At 40.1% G+C, this 20,734-nt stretch overlaps 1 protein-coding gene across 1 annotated transcript in view; it reads left to right on the top strand.

Annotated features, from left to right (window-relative positions):
• The window catches only part of si:dkey-61l1.4 (collagen alpha-1(I) chain), a 61,511-nt gene that overhangs the window by 4,371 nt on the left and 36,406 nt on the right, over positions 1 to 20,734 (top strand). The window contains exons 2-6 of the mRNA XM_056257372.1: positions 13,931 to 14,111; positions 14,878 to 15,036; positions 15,178 to 15,370; positions 15,879 to 16,007; positions 16,708 to 16,842. Coding sequence (XP_056113347.1) covers positions 13,931 to 14,111; positions 14,878 to 15,036; positions 15,178 to 15,370; positions 15,879 to 16,007; positions 16,708 to 16,842 — 797 coding nt within the window. The remainder of the gene's footprint in view (positions 1 to 13,930; positions 14,112 to 14,877; positions 15,037 to 15,177; positions 15,371 to 15,878; positions 16,008 to 16,707; positions 16,843 to 20,734) is intronic.

Genomic DNA, 20,734 nt, shown 5'->3' on the forward strand with positions numbered 1-20,734 from the left:
TATATCTAAGTGTAGCGGATTATCAAAAAAGGAGAAAATGTAGGATGTGGTAGGATGTTGCTTCTATGCATTGGTTGTTGATTTGATTTTAAGATTGCATTCAAAAATGGAGACGAATGAACATGAGCTTTAAGCGGACTAAATGATTGAAGAAATCCTGCTTACCTCACCAGAGAGAAGTCTGTCATTTCACTGGAAGATATGACATTTTGATTGAATTGAAAAATTAAGAATTTAAAAAAAGAGAAAAAAAAGAAACATACATGGATAAATTGTTCACAATAAGATCTATAACAGAAAATTAATAGGGTGAAATTTCTTCTGTAGCCTCAGAGGTGCTTTGCTGCCTCACAGGTCAGTATAGCGATGATGTCACATTTCACTAAGATCATTTGATATGTTACGGTAAGTGTTGCGAGATGTTGCCAACGTCCCTATTAATATAAATGTCAAAATTGTGTGGGTCCCGCTTATTTTTTTCCTTCCACTTACCATGGATCGGAATCCTGTGGGCGCCCCTGGACGTTTCTGACGCCAGTCATTCGGCTCTCAAAACACTGATTTGATTAGTGAGAAATTCACTCTTAAAGCAACATTTGGCAGAATTTCAGTGTGCGGTTGATTTGTGGCTGGTGGACAGGAACAGGCCTGTTAACTCTGTAAGGAAAGTCAGAGTGGATAATGACGCTCTTTGGGGTTTCTTGGCACTGTCTTTCCTTCAGGGAAGCCTTGAAGTCCTGTCTTCCATGCTGCTTCGAGATTGCTCTATTACATGAATCCATTGAGACAGCTATGCCTATCAGACCTGTCAAGTCTGTTTCATGTGATGTAACACATTTGTAGTCTGTGTATATCACAGTTTGAGATTGGTAGTTTAGTTAGATTTGTATTCTGGACAATCCATTTCTATGAGCTGATATATTACCTGCTTCATGTCGGCTAAAGATCTTGTCTTTGGACATTTTGAGATGGTGCGAAAGTTGACAGAAAGCAAATGCTCTCATCTTAAAAGAATGACATTTTGAGCTTTTTCCATCAATTCCAGTTGTTTTGTCATGGCTTGTCTGGCAGTTGAAGAGTTATTTGCTTTGAGAACAGCGAGAATGGGAGATTCATGTCTAAGGGCTTAGGGCAACAGTGGTGTTGTTAAGCAATTTATTTATTTACTTAAAATGTCTCACTATGTGACATATCAGAGACATTACATTTGGCAGCAAAATGCGTGCAATCTCTTGCAGCACCTGTAAATAAAATACTCGTACAACATCCTGGAGCATATTACCTATAAGCTTAACCTCAACACTTTATAACACTATTATTATTTATTTGTTTCATTCTTTAATTCACACTTTTCTAAACAGGAATTTTAAAAACTTTTTTCAAAGAACATTTTAACCATTTACAACACAAACCTAACCAAGCGAACAAGGTGGAATGGGATATGGAGAGAAGAAGAGAGGGGGAGAAAAAGAAAGTAACAAACTGATTATGTATAAAAGACAAGAGCATTACGATTATACCATATCTAAAAAAAAAACTTTAAAAAAAAAACTACCTAAAGGAGTATCAATATTATCAAGATATTGGGTCCAGATATGATGCAAAGCTTCAGTTAACAAATGAATAAAACACATGATTTTTAAAATGTGTCTCTTCATGTTAAATATTGCCATGGTGAACATAAAGACCTGGTTTCACAGACAGACCTTACATTAAGCCAGGATTACACCTTTGTTAAATTAGGACATTTAAGTAGCTTTTATAAATGTGCCTTAAAAACATTACTGGTGTCAATCTTGAGAAACTAAACAATAGCACTGACCTATTTTAAGATATATATTTTAAGTTGCTTTCAGTTAAAACAGCTCAAACATGCGTTTTAGTCTGGGACTAGGTTTAAGCCTGGCCGGTGAAACTGGGCAATAGACTTCTATAAATATTTATTTTGCATTTAAAAAAAAAAAAAAATTATGATTTTTTGCATATTCTAAAGACTATTCTGTGAATTTTAGCGATTTTTCAAATTAATGCACACTGCATTTTCTTCAAATCTGCTTTTCCATTGAAATTATGTTCTTGTAAATTAGGCCAGATGATGATATGTGTATTGTGTAACGTACTGTACAATGTCCTGAACTATGAGACATTTATGAAAAGCCCTTCAGTTCTTCACTTCTATCCTTTGCGCTTTTATTCATTGTCAGGGTCGATGCATTGTTGAATTGAATCCAACAAGATACCAATCCAAAAGGGGTTTTGGGATTGATGTTGGGCAAGTGGCCAGGAGTCTCTTTGATAAACTTCTATCAGTCTGTATGCATCCTGTGTGTTCATTAGGGGCTGGAATGTGTACCTTACTGTAACTGTCCCACATCCTATAGAGAGCTGAAACCTTGTCCTTCATCACAGAATGTGCCCAGACTAACCTACAGCCAGAGCTGTCACCACTGCAGCGCAGCAGAGCTCTGGGGTTACTGGTCAAGGGGAACCATGTATGAAAGGACACTATTTCCTTATTACAATATCATCCAGTAATACTTCTTTTTTATAGCCAGTGTTTTCTGTAATGAGTGCTTTGTCTGTGTGGAGAAATGAATCAAATGACAAAAAATTGTCAGACTATTTAAAGGGATAGTTTACCAAAATAATAAAAGTTCTGTCATCAATCACTAGCCCTTCTGTCTATTTTAAATGTTTGTGATCCCGCCCTCTTTTTTTGTGAAATAAGATGATTTTAAGAGTTTTGGTGGAATATTTTTGTGAAGAGATCATCTTCTGTTAACACAATTGTGACCCTTGACCAGAAAACCACATTGGTGAGATGTATACATCATCTGAAAGCAGAATAAAAAAGCTTTCCATTGATGTATGGTTTGTTAGGATAGGACAATATTTGGCCGAGATAGCCTACAGCTATTTGAAAATCTGGAATCTGAGGGTGCAAAAAAATCGAAACATTGAGAAAATCGTTGTCCATTTATGTTCGCGATTGTGCTGCATTCACTCACAAAAATAAATGTTTTATATATTTACAGTAGGACATTTTCAAAATATCTTCATGGAACATGATCTTTACTTAATATCCTAATGATTTTTGCCATAAAAGAAAAATCGATCATTTTGACCCATGAATTTTGATGTGGCTCTTGCCACAAATATGCCTGTGCTACTTGTGACTGCATGGTTTTGTGACCCAGGGTCACAATTTTGGTATTTTGCTCACACAAAACTATTGTATGGTTTCAAGAAAATGAAATATAGCAAATGTGTATGGTTTATGGCGTTTTTTTGTTGTTGTTGTTTTGTCCTTTGCAAAGCTTGTCAGTCCAAGTTCCTACTCCTGTTAGTTGTATGGGGATAAAGAGGAGCCTGGGTATTCTGATATTTCTGTGAAATAAGAGAAAATCATATGGGAATGAAATGAGGTTGTGTGGATGAGGACAGTTTTTTTTTCTTTACAGTTTTAACTTTCCTTGACAATGGAATGCATAGAAATCTGGAGAAATGCATTTTCTACAGGTTGACAAGGTAAATACTGTGTAAGAGTGATAATGAGTTGTGAATTTACTGCCTGATGCGAGTAAGTATTTTCACCTCGGCTTCCTGCTGTGCAACATCTTGAATTCTCTTCCATTCTGTGTTCTGACATGAATCCCTGAGGAGTTTGGGAAAGAAACTAGAGTAATTTTTTTTCTCACCATGATTTTCCTACCGTCGCTTAGCTATAACCAGGTAGTTTAGCTTGTGTTCAGCTTTTGTTCACAGTTCTATAAAATATATTATTCCACTTGATTGGGTCTAAAATATACAATGTGTATTCCATGGCTTCAGTGACTTGTGCAGAGTCTCACTATTTTATATGATGCCAAAGGTTTTCAATGTTTGACCAACAATTTCACAGCTTAACATAAACTCGGTGTGAGAGCTGCTATTAAAGTAGGTTGATATCATGATGTATTTGACAACTTGATTAATTAATAATTCAGAAATGAATGATTGTGTGGAAAAACTGAAAGATGAGAAAGGACTCCTAAAATTACTGTCATTATTCACAAAGGGAAACTCTCTGTGTGTAATGCCACCTGTGAAAATACTCATTCGAACCCTCATAGCTCAGACATGACCATATCAGAAATTGCTCCTATTATTTTCTACATGAATCTAATTCTTAATTCAGACTCAAACTGTCATTACAAATCTGACATTGAGATTCCCAGGAACATGTAGCCTATGTTATTTCCACATAATTTCCACCACATAATGCTATTAAACACAATATAAGGTTGAACTGACATTTCTATAAAGTCCACAATACCAAAGTTCCCATTGTTGAAGAAACAGCCACAGACGAACTGAGTGAAAAACTGAGGCAAAGACATTTCTCTGATTTAGGCACCCCGGAGGAATATAATGTTATCATCACAGACCAGCATGGAAAAAAGAAAGATTGAATGCCTTTCAAAACATCCTGAAACTCTGTGAATCTTGATCATGGAGCCATTCCTAATTCCTGTGTCTCCTAATTGCCTTATAGAGCTTAAGTGTGTTTAGGGAACAATGCTTCACTGGCTTTAATGAGTCTTCCTCACTCTCTGTCTGCCACACGCCAGACCCCATTTAATATTGTGCGGGCCAGTTCATGTTTTTAGAAGTTCATTCATTCAGAAGTGTGCATATGACAAACAGCATTTCTGATTAACACGATTATTTATTCATTATCCCTGCTGAAATCATTGTTATGCTGGTCCAGACTGGTTTTTGGTGTTTTGGTGTTGGGCGAACAGCAGTCTTTCTGATAAAAATGGTTGGTATTGGACATATTTGAATATGAAATAATTACTTATGGTTTTTTATTTAAAGCTGCAGTCCGTAGCTTTTCCTCTTTGTCGCCATCTCTCAGTTCGAAATCTGTAACTGCAGTGATTCGCGGAATTATCATCTTTATGTGGGTTGTAAATCGGCATGAAACAGCGCGGATGAACACAGTGCTTTGAGGCGAGTGCTGCTGTCAGTCACCGCGCTGTGTGGATACTGTCATACAGAATCACAGATTCACTTTTTGAAAGTTTGACCAACATAAGAATTTTCATAAGAAAATGTCTTCTGAACAAGTAAGTAACATCCATTTTTGTTCTGACCAACTAAGGGGAAAAAAGCATTCGACATGATAAGCTTCGTTAGATTTAATCAACGCGATTTACAGCAACCGTGCAAATTATAGCCTACTTTGTTCTCAAATTGTTCATGTTAACAACATCACATCAGCATTGCGTGACTAATGTTAAATTTAATGTGTTTTATGGTTACCTGTGTAGTTCAGAATTCATATTCTCCATAATAGCAAAACGAGAAAGGCACAACAAAGGAAACTCCATAACTGTGTGAATTAAGAAAACGTACTGTTACACGATTGAACTATTGAAATTTCTTAACTTACTTGTTCAGCAGAAAAAAGCCGTCTCTTCTTCCGTTTTGAACCCCTTCAAAACACGGAGTTCACGCACTTTTCAAAAGCCCCGCCGATGTTTAAATCCTTGTGTTCGCATGAGACGGTTTCTTTCTCTTTCTCTAGCCACCTTAAATCCGAAGTACGAAGTCTTTTGGGTTTTATAACTGCTGAATCTCCAGTTGACACTGATGATTGTTGTTTGGATCTTTCTGGATGCCATAAGTTTAATTATGTAAAGTGCTGCGAGAAAAGCCTATACATCTAAACATCTCGTCACGCGCAGTATAGCCGGCTAGACGAAACTCCTTTATGTGTACGGGTGTGACGTAATGACGCAAAGACATGCTCGAATTTCCCGCGGAAACCCACCAGTACCACTGGAATTAAAATCATTATTACAAGCTAACCGTTTTGAATCTAGCTATGGCAAGCAGATAGTTTTGACCACTGGCAGAATAAGTTTTTTTTAATATAATTATTTTGCATTATTTTTAACTTAAAAAAGCTACGGACTGCAGCTTTAAGATGTACTTGTGGATTTTGATTAGCCAGGGTCACGCTGCAATATCAAATATTTGTCCACCTTCAAGAGGGAAATGAAAAGTGCTTTAAGAGGTTAGTTTTAGGGTGAAGGTGACAGAATGTCCTGAAGATTTTATTACCTGCCAATGTGGGTTGAGATGCTGTTACATTTACCATTGTTCGGTGAACTTTCATAGGCGAAATCCAGTCATTTCAATAGGAATCCACATGATCTGGAATTTCGCATAAGGTTGAAAGATTTCCCCTCACAGATTTCGCAATGGGTTTAAGTTGGTCATGTGGATTCGGTAATGCAGACGCCATTTTCTTAGAAATCACCACTAGTGAAAGCGTTACTTTTAAGAATTCATTTCCCTCAGTTTGGGTGTCAGGCGGTGTCCCATCTTCAACCTCGTAATGAAAGGGATAAAAACTCTCAGTCCTTCTCTGATTACACTTCACAGTACAATTGGAAGAAAGGAAACCGCTTAGGAAATGGAGTCTCATCCCTCTTTATTCCATAATTGCTACCGCAAGACTTTTGTTAAGCGAACCGTCCATGTAAATGAAACACAAACCCGCACAAGGGGGGCTAATTGGGCATTAAATGGGAAATAAATGTTGCCAAACAACAGACCTGAATCTGGGTGCATGCTATGAATGGACTTTTGGAAATTACAGATTGGCATTCAACATCCAGTTCCTGTAGAAACAACAAAGAGGTAATTCGAGAAGGAAGGAGAAAATGTTAAAATAGTGTTTCATATATTATTTGAACACTAATGCAACTACAGTTAGTTTGAGTAAGCCAAGTGATGTTTTGCTGTCTCGTACAGTAAATGGGTTTTTCGTAGTCATACAATGTAAACATATCTTATTGTATGTGTGTATGTGCAACTTTTAAAGGCTTTTTATTTTGAGGGGTGTTTGTGACATTTACCAGCAACTTTAAATCTTCAGACATTAGTAAAGATTTTCCAGTTTTGTCTCGAAGAAATCTTTGCATCTTTTTGTTGACTAATATCAATGTCATAAGTGAAATCATAATAAAATATATAATATAATAATAAAATATGTTAGTGGAATATAATAGTATATTTGATATAAAAATCAGTCTATGTTGCATTTAATTGTTTTATGGGATTTTTAAGAGACCTTAACTTGTTGAACATTGCACACACACACAAGTGAAATGAAACAATATAGTACTATATAACAAACAATATATAATTTGACAAAGAAGATATTTGAGATTGAGATTATAATCTTTAAGATATTTTCATTTTTGATGTTATGTTATAATTTTCCCTGGGACAATTCTCATTACTGTAATTGTCCAGATTTAAAAAAATAATTATCATTATTCTTATTAGAATTCTCACTAAATTACTGTAATGCAATGATTGTACAAACAATTGTGAATACTTCCGAATTTAAATATATATTTTTTTACATAAATAGCAGGATGAAATGTCCCACGAATGTCACATTTCATCCTTTGTGTAAGCAAAACAGAACACTGATAAGTACATGGATATTAATGACTGTCTGATGAATGCTTGTTCAGCTGTGCTCTGGGAGGAGGCACTGACCCTTCACAGACTTCATTTTAGACCATTTTGTGGCTTTTCTAAACATTAGAGACATGGTTTGGGGTGAGTTAGTCATAGATCAGCATATGTGGACAATGAATACCTGCAAAACACAATTACCACAAGCCAAGGTGGGAAAGGGAATGTCAGTTTTGCACATGGTCTCAAGATGTTAGATCATTTCTCTCCTTTAACCTGCTCAAGTCACTCCATTTTCTTTGAAAGTGATGCACTCTTCTGATCTGGCTCCTCTCTAACCCCACAGAAATCATATTGAGCTGTTTAAAGTCTTGTGTTACAGCCATGTGGTCTGTATGTTATGGGGTGTTTCACGTATCTCTTTGAAGTCCTGCAAAACTGTCACTGCAAAAAAAAAAAAAAAAAAACGTACTCAATGTTTGCATATAATTGTAAACTCAATTTTTTAAGTGACTTGTACATCTTTTTCCATTATATCAGTACAATCAATTCATATTTCTCAATAAAATGCAAAAAATGCTAGTTACGAGTAACACAAACATTTGTTTGACTATATTAGTGAGGACATCTCACCATTGTTCTCTTACGAGAGGTTCTCTCGTATTGCGTAAGTTTAGCTTACGCTACGGGAAAGATTCATCTTCTCGAGATATTGAAGCCAAAAATTATCTTTAATTTTGTATATGTTGTTAACGCAGTGCAGCAGCTAGCAGACCTAGAGCGGGCATTCTAGCGCGCTCATAGGCTGCTCTGCGGGAACTGCAAAGCCTACCAGTGAGCCCGACGTGACGTCACGGCCGCGTCCTAGCCTGCCAGAATGGGCGTGGCTTAGCGTATATAAGCGGGGCTCGGAGGTTGATTCTCTGATTTTCATCTGAAGCTGCATGCATCGCTGGACCTTGAGAAGCCGCCGCCGCCGCCGTTGAAACAGCGACAAGCCAGCTAGGACAGTGACTGAGGAAGCCGGCCGTCTTCGCCACCTTCAGCCTTCCGAAGCGAGCTACGCTATCCGGCGTCGTATCCTTTTTCTTATTGCAACCGAGCATCTAAAAGAGCACGAGCGTCTTTTAAAGATGCCTCGGTCCACTTGCGGCTCGTGCAGAGCCCCGCTCAGCGTCGGAGACCGCCACGTTATATGCGCTCTCTGCCTGGGCCAGGAACATGCTGCTCTTGCCCTCTCTTCGGGAGGATGTGAGCACTCTGAGCGAGTCAGGCTTTTACAGCCGTTATTTTCTCGTGCCCAAGAAGGACGGGGGACTCAGACCCATACTGGATTTGAGGCATGTGAACAAAGCTCTTATGAAAAGACCGTTCAGAATGCTTACAACCAGACAACTCCTCGCGCACATTCGCCAGGGGGACTGGTTTATATCTCTCGATCTGAAAGATGCCTATTTCCAGATTCAGATAATACCTGTCACAGGCCATTCTTGAGATTCGCCTTCGACGATCGGGTTTATCAATACACCGTCCTGCCGTTTGGCCTGTCCTTAGCACCCCGTACATTCACGAAGTGCATGGACGCGGCTCTCGCCCCCTTGAGAACTCAGGGCGTGCGAATTTTGAACTATCTGGACGATTGGTTGATTCTAGCACAGTCAGAGACAGAGCTATTATCTCACAGAACTGCGCTTCTCAGCCATCTGAAATGCCTAGGTCTCACGGTCAACTGGACCAAAAGCTCATTACTGCCCAGTCAGTCAATTTCCTTTTTAGGAATAGAACTGGACTCAGTGACCATGACGGCTCGCCTGTCTACACAGCGCGCGCGCTGCGTCCGGCAACTGGCCATATCATTCACGGCGGGCAGCGTTTACCCTCTGAAAAAATTCCAGAGGATGCTAGGCTTGATGGCTTCAGCCTCGGCGGTACTCCAGCTAGGTTTACTGCGCATGCGCCCGCTACAACACTGGCTGGCCGCGCGTGTGCCACACCGAGCTTGGAAGTCGGGTCGCGAGTGGATCAGAGTTACTCAGAGCTGTATCACAGCTCTGCAGCCCTGGTCAGCGGCCGACTGGTACCAGAGGGGAATGACTATGGGGGCGGTCTCATACAGGAAGGTCATCTCGACGGACGCGTCCAACTCAGGTTGGGGCGCCATCCTCGAGGGCAGACCAGTCTTCGGCCTGTGGTCAGACCGGGAAAAACTCTTCCATATAAACTGTCTGGAAATGATAGCGGTCGAGAACGCGCTGAAACGCTTCCTCCCGCTCATACAGGACCACCATGTTCTAGTCCGCTCGGACAACATGTCTGTGGTGTCCTATTTAAATCGCCAGGGCGGCGTCAGATCCAGGAACCTCTGCAATATGGCGGAACGCCTCCTCGTTTGGTCTCAGCACCATCTGCGCTCACTGAGAGCTGCACATGTGCCGGGTCACCTGAACGACGGCCCAGACAGACTGTCCAGGGACAACGTTCCCCCGGGAGAATAGTCCCTCCACCCCCAAACAGTCCAGTTATTATGGCGCCTTTTCGGCAAAGAGGAAGTTGACCTTTTTGCGTCACAAGACAACGCTCATTGCCCGACGTTCTTTTCAAAGGACAGGGATGCGCTGGCCCGGACGTGGCCCAGCCGCCCGTTATATGCATTTCCTCCGGTATCTCTGTTACCACAGGTGATCAAGAGAATCAGGGAAACGCGCCATTCAGTGCTCCTCATAGCCCTGCGATGGGAGAACCAGACTTGGTTTCCAGAGCTAATGCGGCTGTCACAGACCCATGGCCTGTCCCGCTGAGAGCAGACCTCCTCTCTCAAGCGCGCGGCTCGATCTGGCATCCCCACCCGGAGCGCTGGTCGCTACACGTGTGGGTGATCAACGGGTATCCATCGCCCTGCCAGACGCAGTAATGAACACAATCTCGCAGTCTAGAGCACCTTCTACCAGAAGGCTCTATGCGTCCAAATGGTCTGTGTTCTCTAAGTGGTGCACTAACAAAAACCTAGATCCGCGAACGTGTGGGGTCCTGCGGCTGCTCAGTTTCCTTCAAGAGCTGTTGGATAGGGGCAGATCCCCCTCCACGCTCAAAGTCTATGTGGCGGCTGTCGCAGCATTCTCTGAATCAATACATGGCCAGTCGATAGGCAGAAACGAGCTTATCATCCGCTTCCTCAGAGGAGCCAGAAGGATGAACCCCCCGCGCCCCCCCTCGGTTCCTATGTGGGACCTTTCACTGGTCCTAGAGGCCCTGAAAGCATTCCCCTTTGAACCCCTGGACACAGCGGACCTGAAATACCTGTCGCTCAAAGCTGTTTTTCTGATCGCACTGTCATCAGTCAAACGCGTGGGGGATTTACACACGCTATCTGTAAGCGCGTCGTGTCTTGAGTTTGGCCCGAATGACTCAAAAGTCATCCTCAAACCTAGACATGGTTACGTTCCCAAAGTGGTTAGCACCCCATTCAGAGCACAGGTCATTTTTCTATCGGCTCTGCCAGCATCCAATAGTGAAAAAGTGATGTTAATCTCCTCTGCCCAGTCAGAGCTCTGAGATTTTACGTTATGCGCTCCGCCTCATTCAGGCGCTCTGAGCAGCTGTTTGTTTCATTTGGTGGGCGCACTAAAGGTCTCGCCGCCTCGAAACAGAGCCTGTCTAGGTGGATAATAGACGCATTCGCAGCCGCTTACACGGCAAAAGGTCTGCAGTGCCCCTTGGGCATCAGGGCTCATTCCACTAGAGGCGTGGCCTCGTCGTGGGCATGGTCAAGTGGAATTTCCATTCAAGACATATGTGTGGGGGCGGGCTGGTCCTCTCCGTCCACCTTTGTCAGATTTATAACCTAGAAGTTCCCGCCCTGCAGGCGAAACTGCAGTCTGTTTAAGTGAGAGGTTAGCCCTGTCCAGATATTATCATGCGCAGACTTCCCTCACATGAATTCAGTTCTTCTGGTTGAGCTGCACTGTTTCAGGTTATGTGCTATATATGCCTATACACCAGCCACACGCGGCTGCTCTGTATTGCCTGTCAGTGCTTGTTTACACGCGCTTATACGCTTCATGGTACTCGCGCTTATGTACATGCGTGTTATTCCCACTTTCTGGGTTCACAGAAGTGTTGTGACTCATGAGGTGGATGGGGGCGCGCACGGCGTGGACAATGGGTTCCCGTAGCGTAAGCTAAACTTACGCAATACGAGAGAACCTCTCGTAAGAGAACGTACTGGTTACTAACGTAACCTCGATTCTCTCTAGAAGAGTGCCCTCGATTGGACACGACGTCACGTCGGGCTCACTGGTAGGCTGTGCAGTTCCCGCAGAGCAGCCTATGAGCTCGCTAGAATGCCCGCTCTAGGTCTGCTAGCTGCTGCACTGCGTTGACAACATATACAAAATTAAGGATAATTTTTGGCTTCAATATCTCGAGAAGATGAATCTTTCCCGTAGCGTAAGCTAAACTTACGCAATACTCGTTCCTTCTTCTAGAGAGAACCGAGGTTACGTTAGTAACCAGTACGTTTTTTCAGTATGTAAGGTTAATGATATTTTCTATCACCTAACCTGACCCCCTATCCCTAAACATAAACCTAACCTAAACATTGGTTTATTTTTAACTAGTGCAGTCCGGCTCACTAGTTGGTGTTCAACCGGTTTAACCTTATGAGTACATTTGTTAATAGTGAGGATATTTTGGACCTTAAAACCAACACACACACACACACACACACACGCACATGTTGGGTTTTCATGTTTTATGGGGAATTTCCAAAGATGTAATGTTTAATAGTGTACAAACGGTAGGCCTATATTCTATCCCCTACCAATCACAGAAAGCTTTTTGCATCTTTACATTTTCTAATTTTTTTTATTTAAATGTATGACATTCTCTAATCTCTTACTCATGAAGACAAACACCTCCTCAAACCACCCAATCATAAGATTAAACCACAATAGCATTGCAAGAGCAAGGAAATAAATAAAATAAGTAATATAAAAACATAAAATGACAAAAATAAATGATAAAATGTTTAAATGGTGAATCAAATAAAAATATGAATAAAGGGTTAAATAATAAATTAAATGACTACATAAATGACTAATGATTATAAAATGAAATCATATAAAAAAAAAAAAAACACAACACAGATGTATGCATTCCTAGAGTAACACACACATGTTGTTATTGAGAATCATTAGATCCTACAAACTGTTTAAATACTTTCAGGGTCACTGTGTATAGGCCACATTAGATGTAGCTTCTGTGTAAAATAAAATAAGTTGCGTGACCCTTGTAGTGTGTGTGGCTAGACACGTATTCTGGTTTAGTGTGCTTGTGGTATGTAGAGAATGGTGGCATGTGCACCTTTCATCAGGTTATCAGCGAGTGCTCATGTGTGAGTGGAGTCTGCTACTTATGGTCACGCTGCTTGCAGGACTATGAGTGATGACTGAAGCCTGAATGCAGTGAGCGTTAAAAAGCCCTTTTCACCATGAATGAAATAAGAGAAGCCGGCCACAGCTAAAGAGGAAATACTCTTAACGGAAATCTCTAATCCGGTTGTAAGGTCAATGTATCATGTCTTGAAATCTGTCTTGTGAAGAACAAATCATACAGTGCTTTGCCGTATATAGCTATTGAGATTTGTTTTTATGTAGAGGTTAAATACACAGTGAGTTATTTCTGAATTCTTTTCAACATTCATGGAAATGAGCCGTAATTTTTTTTAATTCTTCAAGATTTTTTTTTTGTCTCTTTGTATAGCGGGAACAACTTTGAGTCTGATTTCCAATGAAAACAGAAACATTGCGTCATAAAATTAACATCTTGCTTTTATAGTTGATGTGGATTTTGTCTATCCAAGACCTTTTATTTTTTGGTTTGGAAGGATGACCTTCCATTGTTAGATGTCCTTAAGGAGGAAAGGAAAATGAACAAGTGGAGTCTTTAGGGTTTCCTTGGACATGTTGTGCAGGCGAGGTATGGAAAGTTAATCAAGGAGTTGCTCTCTTCACCCTTGATGTCCTATGGGGATCAGGTGGGGAAAATGCAGCCCTTCACGGGAATGCTTCACCCCAGAATCATCCATCAGCAATGGCCCTGACTGCGTTTGTGCACGATGGTGTAGTGGATAGAGTTTCGAAGCGGAAAAGTCACTTTCCGTAAGCCCTGGAGATTTGGACAGTTTGAGACTTGCCCTTTTTCCCATAAGAGGCTAAAACAAGTCAGCTAGAATGTGAATAAAACGATGATGCAACATTTAAATGTCATTATATTTCACTAATGAATGCAGTATCATGAACATGAATGAAGTGGCGCTTGATTTAAGTAATTTGTTTCTGTGCGGGTCAATTGCTGAATTTATTAAAATGTCTTTAAAGGCCTTTTTCCTTTTCTATTTCGAGAACAGATTAACCTATCCATGTAAACTTTGTTTCTTGTGTTTTTGCAGGGGGGTTCAACACACATCTGAATCTCTTTACACAAAGGGTGGATTTACTTGAGCAGCTCTCAGGCTTAGTACCAGCCAGCAGGAACGTGACCCTTTATGAAGAGGAACAGGGATGTCCAGTGCTGCGCATTGGCCTATATTCCACTCTCACTATGCCCACCCAGAGAGCATTTGGATCAAGGTTTGACATTTATTTCTTTGTTTGTTTATTTATTTAAAATGTATTTATTTAAAAATTAATTGACAATTGTCATGACAATTTTTCGTTTAAATTAGATTAAAAGGTCAAATGTAATTATTATTTTAAATACATGTTTTTTTTTTGCATTTCGGTACTACGATTTTTTTTTTTTCATTTTCATTGTTTTATTAAAAATGCATTTACGATTTTCAATTACACTACTGTTCAATTGTCAGTATTTTTATTTATTTATTTAGTAGTTAGAAATCAATCCTTTCAATGATGCATTAAATTGATCAAAAGTGACAGTAAATACTTTTTCGGTGTTACAAAAAAATATATATTTCAAATAAATGCTGTTCTTTTGACATTTCTGTTCATCAAAGAATCCTGAAAAATGTATCATGGTATACTATTAAGCAGCACAACCATTTTAAACTGATGTGATGATAATAATAATAAGTTTCTTGAGCACCAAATTACCATATTAGGATAATGTGACTGAAGACTGGAGTAATGGCTGCTAAAATCACTAGGAATACATTTAATTTTAAAATATATTAAAATAGAAAACAGTTATTTTAAATTGTAGTAATATTTCACAATATTACTGTTTTTACTGTATTTTTGATCAAATAAATGCAGCCTTGGTGAGCATAAGAACCGATCCCAATCTTTTGAACAGAAGTGTATGGTGTTTAAGTTCTCTCAATTCTAATGAAATCATTTCAGTCTTGATACTTAAATTGTCCATGTGTTTTCATAGCTTTGCAGATGAATTCAGCGTGCTGATTCAAATGCGGAGCTCTCAGGATGTGGACCGAAGTGTGTTGACTTTGCTGAACTTCTATAATCACATTTTACTCCAGATTCGTACTGGCCCACACAGCATCACCTTCATCACCACACAGCAGCGTGACTATGAGTACAAACACCATTTAACACATGGCGCTAATCACTAAGCTTTCCCCAATACTGAAATGTCATTGATCTTATAATAGTGTACTTGAACCCCATTATGTTGTCAGCTGTCTTTTGAACATGTTGTGTTTTCCTCTGGCATCAGGTTTTCGGTGTCAGGACTGTCTGACTCGCAGTGGCACTGGATCTCAGTTGGGGTTGCATTTGAATGGCTGGCTGTGTATGTGGACTGTGTGCTGGTGGAGAAAGTGAGCTGGATGTACCCTTACATGGGCATCACTACAGATGGCCTGCTGATGGTGGGCGGCATCCTGGAGGGGTTTGAGACACCCTTTGAGGTATTCTTAATTTGTCATATGCAAGAAGAGTATGGAAAGAGGATAGACAGGTACACATAACTCATGTCAATGTCAAGAATCCATCATGCGTGGGCAACCAGCCTTTCCTAATGTCATTGATTAAAGACTCTAAATATGTCGTACTACAACACAGTGGTTTAGAAGAATGTTTATTAAAGAAACTAGAGCTATCCTGCTAATGTAGCACTAGCAATGCGTCATGGGAAACATGTCTGCCTGCCACACCAATTTGCTTCACAGCTGTGAAAACCATCATCTCAATGGCTTTAACTTATAAATGAATGGTCAAACAGCATGCCAGGAGTTACAATGAGTTTTTTTTTTATCATGACTGTGGAATCAAGTTCACAATTCATCCTAAATCAATGAGGCATGTGAGTGAACGTTTGACCAACACTCTTGTGAAATCAATGCTCAGCTAATGGGTTGTTATGTGGATGATGTCATTGCTCAGATTTGTCTGTGACGTCTGTGTCTGTCTTCACAGGGAGAGCTGAGACAAATGACCTTCATAATGGGAGATGCTAATGCTGCCAAGGATCATTGTGCTCTTCATCAGTATATGTGTGAACCTTTGAAAGGACGCAGCTTTCTTAAGACAGAAAGTAGCACTGAGGTAGAGTTGTGGACTTGCTGTACTTGCTGTGGATTTTTGTAATGTTCTTTAAGTTGATGTCTTTTTTCTTTAAAGTGCTAATCTTGTCAATGAAATTACTACTCTGCGTCATAGACAATTAAACGATTGTTATTAAAACATACTGTTAACTAAAATATGACAAGAAAAAAACAGCACCAAGTTAACAATGCACTAACAATGTGTTAAGGAGAAAAATCTAGAAAGATTTGATCATTTAAAATGGTCAGTCATAGTCAGCAATGTTAGAGATTTATGTAAAATGTTTGAACCTTTGGTTTAATTTTGCCCTTAGCATTTTTACTAAAATGCATTCTAAGATGACAAAAATATTGAACTTGACATGACAATATATATATATACTAAATTGAAAGGATATTTTTGTCTAAAGACAAAATATATGACTAAAATGAGAAAAAAAAACTGCTCATATCCAAATATAACTGGATATACTTTGCCTGAAAAATGTGTGAACTGATGCTCTGTTAGGCTTTCATTGCTCTGGAGTTTGGGGCGGGAGAATCTGTTTGCTGTCTTTTTTTATCTTTTTTTTTTGCGATTGAATTTGGTGATGCGGTTGGAACAGAAATTACTCACTTCACCTTTAATTCTGTAAAAATCTTGACCACTGAAACTAATGTGTTATAGTGACATCTTGTTTTCCTCTGTTTAATACCCACAGAGCGCTTTGTCGTCCTCAGCTGGCTCAACAGTAGACAGGACTTTCTCATCGGATCCCTCCACTGGCACTGACGATACTGCCAATATTCTTTCAGTTCTAGGGTTCAGGCCTGATCCCAGAGAGTCACATGGCTTGGTAAGAGACATTCCAATGTTAATTAGAGATTCCAAATAGTCAGTTTCCAAGCAATATGTGTATGAATTATAGCATAAAACCTCAGATAAACACAGCCACAGTGAGTAATTATGCAGCTATGAATAGACAAAGCCTAAGTACAATATGGGAAGAATGAACCTCAACTGGAGAAGAGAGATGGATGACTTTAAAGGTCAGGAAATTGAATAAATGAGGAAGAAAGGATCACTCTGACTTCTCATTTGTCCTCATAAAGCTGTTGCTGTATTTTCCTACACGGTGAGGGTGATGATGAATTATCATCATGGGAACGGTCTTGTTTCAGCACGGTGCTGTAACAGAGAGGAGCTGTGCTGAGATGGTGGGCCATTTTTGATAAACGCCCCTTCTGGGAGAGTAAGACCGGGTAGCCTGTGAGATCGCTAGTGTACTTCAGGAACAGTTCCAAAGCTTGCAAATCGTCTGGAAAGTCATTAGACACCTTATTTGCTTTTGCACTGTGCACTGCAGGACATTCTTTTAGAAGTTTACCAGGCCTATGTTTAACATACTGTACATTATGATTTGATTGTTAAAGACTGCATCTCAAAAGCTTATGTTTAATATTCAACCTGCAGTATTTTGCTAGACACTGCCTGCATATTAGCTGGCTGTGGGTGTGCGGCCACTTTACATAATGTTGTCTGTTATCAGCTGAATAGAGTCTAATACACTACTGCCACACTTGACAAAATACCCTCATCCCCTAAACACCAGGCAATGTTCTGAATTGTGGTAGATATAATCATAGATTTTTTTTTTTTTTTTACTTGATCATTCCTGTATGGAGTAATTATAGATGAGACAGAGGAACTGTGGAAGTTCTGTTCTGCACATGTCCATCCGCACAGCATGGAAATGTTCCTGGAAATGTTTGTCTGTCATCCATTTATCCTGGCCTCATAAATGTTAGTCATATTATTACTATCTCTGCACTGTAATTTAGTGCACCCTTCTGAAGCTAAAATGAGTCATAAAGTAGATAAAACTTCACACTTTTTCTAAGTTTATTATTTAATATACAGCCTGAGATATTCTCATGGTTTTATTTTTTATTTTTTTACATAAACACACATACAGTGGGGTCCAAAAGTCCACAGTAAATTCTGAGATCCATAATATAAATAAACCTAAAAATAAGATGATCAGATAGATTCATATTGTAACATGCCGTTCTTGTCTGTTTAGTTTAATTGTGTTTTTATTCTGTTCCCTGTTCTGCTTTTCCTGAGTTATGTTCCCTAGTTAACAGGAAACCTTATTATTTAGTTATTAATTAGCTCTATACCTGTTCTGTTTGACCTTCATTACCCTGTCTGTGTGTTTAAAGTCCCCCTGTGGTAAAAATCAAGTTTTTAATGTTGTTTATATGTCTATGTGGTGTTTTTTAATGTGCTTTAAGACAAACCATGTGCAAATTCATAATACAACACCATTTCTGTATATTTTCTCCTTAAAACTGCAGTGAAAAAAGACAGTCTCAAAAACGCGGTTTGAAGTCGCTGGTGTTTCTGATGTCACAAACTACCTTGTAACCAATCACGTCAACAATATCATTAACAGCGAACTAGCAAGGGAGTCTCGAGAGATGCCAGGTTATCCCAGTATACATTTTTATTGATATGAAAAATCAGGTAGATTTAGCAATATAGTGGGTGTATGATGTATATTACGATCTTATGATGAACTATACGCCTTTGTCCTCTGATGTTCGGAGTTGTTCAAAGCGTTTCTGATGATTGTTAGAAGGCAGACTGAGAAGTTTTGTGTAACATTAGCAGTTTAACATAAGCAACACATTATTAGCTGTTAGCATAGTCAAGCAAAAGGCCGTTGTTCTTGTTCGAGTCCCGGCTCGTGGACCTTTCCCGATTCCGTCCCTCCCCTCTCTCTCTCTCTCTCTCTCTCTCTCTCTCTCTCTCTCTCTCTCTCTCTCTCTCTCTCTCTCTCTCTCTCTCTCTCTCTCTCTCTCTCTCTCTCTCTCTCTCTCTCTCTCTCTCTCTCTCTCTCTCTCTCTCTCTCCCACCTCACTTCCTGTCTACACTCACCGGCCACTTTATTAGGTACCCCATGCTAGTAACGGGTTGGACCCCCTTTTGCCTTCAGAACTGCCTCAATTCTTCGTGGCATAGATTCAACAAGGTGCTGGAAGCATTCCTCAGGGAGTTTGGTCCATATTGCAAAAATGATGGCATCACACAGTTGCCGCAGATTTGTCGGCTGCACATCCATGATGCGAATCTCCCGTTCCACCACATCCCAAAGATGCTCTATTGGGTTGAGATCTGGTGACTGTGGAGGCCATTTTAGTACAGTGAACTCATTGTCATGTTCAAGAAACCAATTTGAAATGATTAGATCTTTGTGACATGGTGGAAGTAGCCATCAGAGGATGGGTACATGGTGGCCATAAAGGGATGGACATGGTCAGAAACAATGCTCAGGTAGGCCGTGGCATTTAAACGATGCCCAATTGGCACTAAGGGGCCTAAAGTGTGCCAGGAAAACATCCCCCACACCATTACACCACCACCACCAGCCTGCACAGTGGTAACAAGGCATGATGGTTCCATGTTCTCATTCTGTTTACGCCAAATTCTGACTCTAACATCTGAATGTCTCAACAGAAATCGAGACTCATCAGACCAGGCAACATTTTTCCAGTCTTCAACTGTTCAATTTGGTGAGCTATTGCAAATTGTAGCCTCTTTTTCCTATTTGTAGTGGAGATGAGTGGTACCCGGTGGAGTCTTCTGCTGTTGTAGCCCATCCGCCTCAAGGTTGTGCGTGTTGTGGCTTCACAAATGCTTTGCTGCATACCTCGGTTGTAACGAGTGGTTATTTCAGTCACTGTTGCCCTTCTATCAGCTCGAACCAGTCTGGCCATTCTCCTCTGACCTCTGGCATCAACAAGGCATTTCCGCCCACAGAACTGCCGCTCACTGGATGTTTTTTCTTTTTCGGACCATTCTCTGTAAACCCTAGAGATGGTTGTGCCTGAAAATCCCAGTAGATTAGCAGTTTCTGAAATACTCAGACCAGCCCTTCTGGCACCAACAATCATGCCACGTTCAAAGTCACTCAAATCAACTTTCTTCCCCATACTGATGCTCGGTTTGAACTGCAGGAGATTGTCTTGACCATGTCTACATGCCTAAATGCACTGAGTTGCCGCCATGTGATTGGCTGCTTAGAAATTAAGTGTTAACGAGCAGTTGGACAGGTGTACCTAATAAAGTGGCCGGTGAGTGTAGCTACTGTCCTATCCCAATAAAAGGCAAAAAGCCCAAAAGAAATCTTAAAAAAAGAAAAAAATAGTTTTGGTGATCAAAAATGAGTTTTAAGGGATACAATTATTGACTACAGAGGGACTTTAAGGCCTTAGTTTCCTCAGTTCATTGTCTGTTATTGTTGGTTGTATAATCTTTCTCCTGAGTTTTCTTGTGCCCGTTGGATTTAGTTATAAAAGAATATTTCCTCACATCCTTAATTTTCTCTCAAATAATATACAATTTCAAATAATGTAATTTGTAATTGATAAGAAATAAATGCTAAAAAGCTTTTTCACTAGTGTGAACCTACATACGTGCACACTGAATATGTTTGGTGAAAAGACCATCTCCCATCATTTCTTGTGGTTACTGCTGCTTGATTAATTAGGCTATGTGGAATCATGGCTTCCAACACCCACTACCAGTGAAATTGTGAAAACCTCAGAGTCAGGGTCCCACAGGAAAGTCAGGCAACAAAGTTTTCATCTGTGATTGATCTCCTTGAGTTACCTCTGTAACCATGGCAGCCATTACCACTAATCCTCTCTGTTTTAATGACCTTGTGGTCACACAGCATCCCA

Source organism: Rhinichthys klamathensis, unplaced genomic scaffold (assembly GCF_029890125.1).
Source record: "Rhinichthys klamathensis goyatoka isolate OS25496 unplaced genomic scaffold, OSU_Roscu_1.1 h1tg000137l_1, whole genome shotgun sequence".
Taxonomy (NCBI): domain Eukaryota; kingdom Metazoa; phylum Chordata; class Actinopteri; order Cypriniformes; family Leuciscidae; genus Rhinichthys; species Rhinichthys klamathensis.